The 4,384-nt window shown below is 38.3% G+C and overlaps 1 protein-coding gene across 1 annotated transcript in view; it reads right to left on the bottom strand.

The window, feature by feature from the left end:
* CRISP2 (cysteine-rich secretory protein 2) overlaps positions 1-302 on the bottom strand; it is a 14,210-nt gene extending 13,908 nt beyond the window's left edge. Inside the window, exon 1 of the mRNA XM_012664666.1 lies at positions 225-302. Within this exon, the coding sequence (XP_012520120.1) occupies positions 225-293 (69 nt within the window). The 5' untranslated portion in view covers positions 294-302. The remainder of the gene's footprint in view (positions 1-224) is intronic.
* Between the last annotated feature and the right edge of the window lie 4,082 nt (positions 303-4,384).

Here is a 4,384-nt window from a genome sequence, read left to right as displayed (position 1 = left end):
TCATTTCAAATGTTCAATAGCCACATGTGACTGGTGGCTACTATACACATACATACATAAAGCACCACCTTAGCCTTTGATCACAGTAACTGTGTTAAGTGTTCTGAGCTAACAATGGGAGTTCTGTGACATATCCAACACTCTTGTGCCTTCCACTCTTGAAATAGCTTATCGTCTCCAAAAATTGCTGGATAGCTCTTTCAGATTTTCCATTTCAACCTTACCTTTCCTTCAGTGGGTAAAGATGGAAGCAGTGTAGTAACCAGAAACAGCAGCACCGGTAGTAAAGCCATTGATGGAAACTAAGTCAAAGAAAACAAACATCAGCATTAAAACAAGTAGTACAAGGACTTCCTGACTAAGAGAGTGAAAACCACTGTAATGATCTTGGTTATCTCAAAGGAACTGTGATTCTCAAATTCATTAATGATGTGACGAGAGAAGAATGCCATACTGTGCCCGCAGAATCATAGTAGAACCCACCTTGCCTCTGAGAGGGACAATAGAAAAAAAAAAAAAAAAGCAAAAAGCTTAAGAATTTGACTGTTGCCCTGGGGGTACATCTATTAAGGCTAGGGACATATTCTGTTCTTTTTGCCCCATTTTGTTGCCCTTACTCCATTAAAAATAAGATGTGGAGAAAATAGATTCCTTCATAGGTGATTGCGGTACTGGCATTCATTATTCATCTCAATTTTGGGGTAAAGTTTCTTTTCAGTATCTACTATCTCTTGAATTACTATTCCCTATGAAAAGTAGAATTGCTTGTACTTTTATTTACACCAGAATCTAATCAAGATTTCAAGGTTGTGATTACACAGACATAAATGTACAAACACTTTATTAGTGGTTATTTATCTAATGCAGCAATTTTAAGTTATGTTTATTTTCTTCCTTATATTTGTGTATACTTTCAAATTTCCCTGTATAGAAAAATACAAATGCAATTAATGTATTGAAAATATAGCCTGTTCAAGTTTGCTCAATCCATGATTTGATACAAAGGTTGATTAACGTTTTCATTATCTTTTTAAAAGACACTCAGCATTTCATTGCCCATGTTGTCCTTTCTCGATATGTCAAAAAATGCCAAGTCCTTTAGATGAAGCAACAAGACCACTTAGTTTAGGAAGCACTCATCTTCCTGCCATTCATCACAAATTGTTTACTTTGTAAATTAAAGGATGCTGCCTTGATTTTTTTCCTGTGTGTGAGATTGGCACTCCCAAATTCTTGGAGGGAAAGAAGATTCCAAACAATTTATCTGCAGTACTCCTCAGGCTTTGCTGATTTGTAAACAGTAGATAATTGATACTTGTTCCACATATTCCCCCATCCTCAATGGTGTGCCCATAGAAGGGAGAGGAATGAACATTTACTGATGGTTCATGATAAAATATGATGAATGGTCTAGGAGTGGTGGCTCATGACTGTAATCCTAGCACTCTGGGAAGCTGAGGCAGGAGGATCGGTTGAGGTCAAGAATTCAAGACCAGCTTGAGCAAGAACAAGATCTTGTCTCTACCAAAAATAAAAAAATTAGTCAGGCATAGTGGTGCACACCTGTAGTTTCAGCTACTAGGGAGGCTGAGGCAGGAGGATCGCCTGAGCCCAGGAGTTTGAGGTTGCTATGAGCTAGGCTGACACCATAGCACTTTAGCCTGGGTAACAGACTGAGATTCTATCTCAAAAAAAAAAAAAAAAAAAGTATGAATTAACTCTCATACCTTATTGGGTATGACTATATTTCACAGATGAAGAAATTAAGGCTTAGAACAGTTAATTAACCTATGTCAATGGTAAGTTCTTAGGTAATGTCAGAAACTAGTCTTCATCCAATTATGACTTCAAAGTCAATACACATGGAAAGGGAAAAAGTTTCAACTAGGAGAAAATAATCATCATTGCAGCACAATGGGGACCCTATGTCCTTATTTCAACAATTCCTGTATTAATACATGACCATATGTTAAGGGTAGCAAAATCATTAATATGGAAGCATATACAACATACTCAAATAGCCATCCATTTTTCCTTTTACCATTAAATGCAGCTCTAGTATAATTGTCTCAAAGTCACAAACATGCAAATTAATTATGTTATTTATTTTTAGAATGAAACCATGTCTTCCTGGGTCCCCTGAAGTGCCTGTAGAAAGAGCATGGTATATATAGTTTCCTAAACCTAAAATGGGAAAACAGAGAATATTCAAAATGAAGATGTAAAGAATCCCCTTATAAATAGCATCTTTAATCTCTTGTCACAAACTTAAAATTTGACTCAACCATTTAGCAGCTCATACTTCCCTGTATTTATCTGATCCCATCATTAAGACCATAATCTCCTTCTGAGATCAGATTCTGTTTTAATGTTTTGGTATTTCTTTTAAATACTAACAAAAAAGTGGACTTCTTAAACTTCTTACAGAAGTTCAGTAATTATTGGTTGGCTAATTTACCTGGAAAATCACAGTATGTTTTTAAGACTCCCAATCTCTTATCTAGGACTTCAACCGATAAACTCCTTACAAGATCATTTCTCTAAGTAGTCATCCACACAGTGAGCGCTGATTAAATGGATTTGCGGGGTGGGGATGGTGGTCACACCTTCTTATCTGATCAAGTTTTTAATCCTGGAAGCCAATAGATGACATAAAGTCCAGAAGAGTCAATCCCCTTAATTCTAATTGTTATATAGTTTCCAATAACTGTTCATTCAAAACATTGATAAGAAACTAAAGCTCTTAATTTGACCCCACGAAAAGCCAGGTTTTGAAATGATTTCAAGCTTCTACTGATGATTCAGTGGGTCTCAGGTAAATAGAATGATTTACCTAAAAGGTAGGTAAAGAGTTTCAATAGGCCAAACATAAAAAAGCATGTTGAAAGTCTTTGGCAGATCGGTGCTAAGCAACAAAAGTGAACTATCAGTCTCCCCTTAATCAGCGGATATGTCCTTGAGAGTTCCAGAAGAGGTACGAAGGAGGATGAGACGCTCCCTCACCTCACAGATCTCCTCTGTCTTGACCCACCTCCCCAACCCTGCTCATTTCCAGTCTCCCAGCCTGCGCTAATATTTACCCTGGCTCCGGAGCACAGATCTTCGTGCTGCAGGGTCGGAGCCAGAGGCTGACTGCTGCTCGCTCCTCATAAGACCATTGTGAACTCCCCACGCACGAGATGTGAACGACGTCACGGGGCTCTATGACGTCAGAACTGTTGTCTCGCTGCGGGGATTCCTCCCTCCACTTACCTACCCCTGTCTGCGACTGCACCAAGAAAAGTCCTTTCCCCCGTGGAAAGCAGAGTTCTCTTTTCTCTCATGACTACTGGGTGGTGAGGAAAGCATTATGTTGGTGCTCAAAAAGTTTCAGATTTTGGAGAATTTGGATTTTGGATTTTTGGATTAGGAATACTCAACCTGTACTAGGATAAAGTGACCCAGAAAACAATCAGCCTCATACATTTCCATGTTTAATATCCAAATATAATATGAAGACTCAAATTAACCTATTTTTAATTATAATAAGACATTTAACATTTTCACTGAAGATGGAAGAGTAAAAGAGTGAAAAGAAATCCCAGACTGAAACGTACTGCAATCGTGTTTTCACCTATAAAATAACGTAAAGGAAAAATTAAATAATCAATATGATTCAATATTAATAGAGACAGGTGGATCAGAAAAACTAGCGTTGATATAGGCAACCCAGAGAGTAGTAAGGATGTAAAAAATTGAGAGAAAATTTAGATTCAGGGAATATATTAATGTACTAGTTAAAAATCAAAAAGTAGCATCAACAAGGAACAAGGGAATATGTGCAAGAAACTAGAGATCAAATTAGAACAAAAAGCAAAATCAGTGAAGCAGTTAAGGGAAGGTAACTGATTTGAAAACAAAAATTTAAGTTGAAACCAAGATAGAATTGACACAGGAAAGTGATTTCCAATGCTGGGAGCCACTTGAAGTCCAAGTGGGTCCCTGGCTTCGTGCCAGAAAGAATTCAGGAGTGAGCCGACAGTATAAAGTGAAAGAGAGATTTATTCAGAAACAGTAGAAAGTCTACTCCACAAGCAGAGGAGAGGCAAGTTCTCCCTACAGAAGAGAACCGGCCTCGGTCCCCTGGTTCCTTTTGCCTTTCTATGTAAACAAGGGGACGAATATTCATGGTAGGGGCCGTGTTCCTCCACCATCTTGATCTTAACAGGTTGGAACTTGCCCTGTCTCCATCCCGTTTTGATAAGGTCAATTCGAAACTTTGTTTTGAGACTTCCTGACTCAGTTAAGCAATGCTGCAGTAATGCCCAGAGCAATGCCCAAGGCATCACCTGCAACAATGCTGTATCCAAAGCAGTACCTGCCAGTTTCCTGTCTCCGAATAGTT

This window comes from Propithecus coquereli, unplaced genomic scaffold (genome assembly GCF_000956105.1).
Source record: "Propithecus coquereli isolate 6110/MARCELLA unplaced genomic scaffold, Pcoq_1.0 Scaffold90, whole genome shotgun sequence".
In the NCBI taxonomy this organism is placed as follows: domain Eukaryota; kingdom Metazoa; phylum Chordata; class Mammalia; order Primates; family Indriidae; genus Propithecus; species Propithecus coquereli.
The sequence above is the reverse complement of the archived record's forward strand: the minus strand, read 5'-3'. Positions and strand labels throughout refer to the sequence as shown.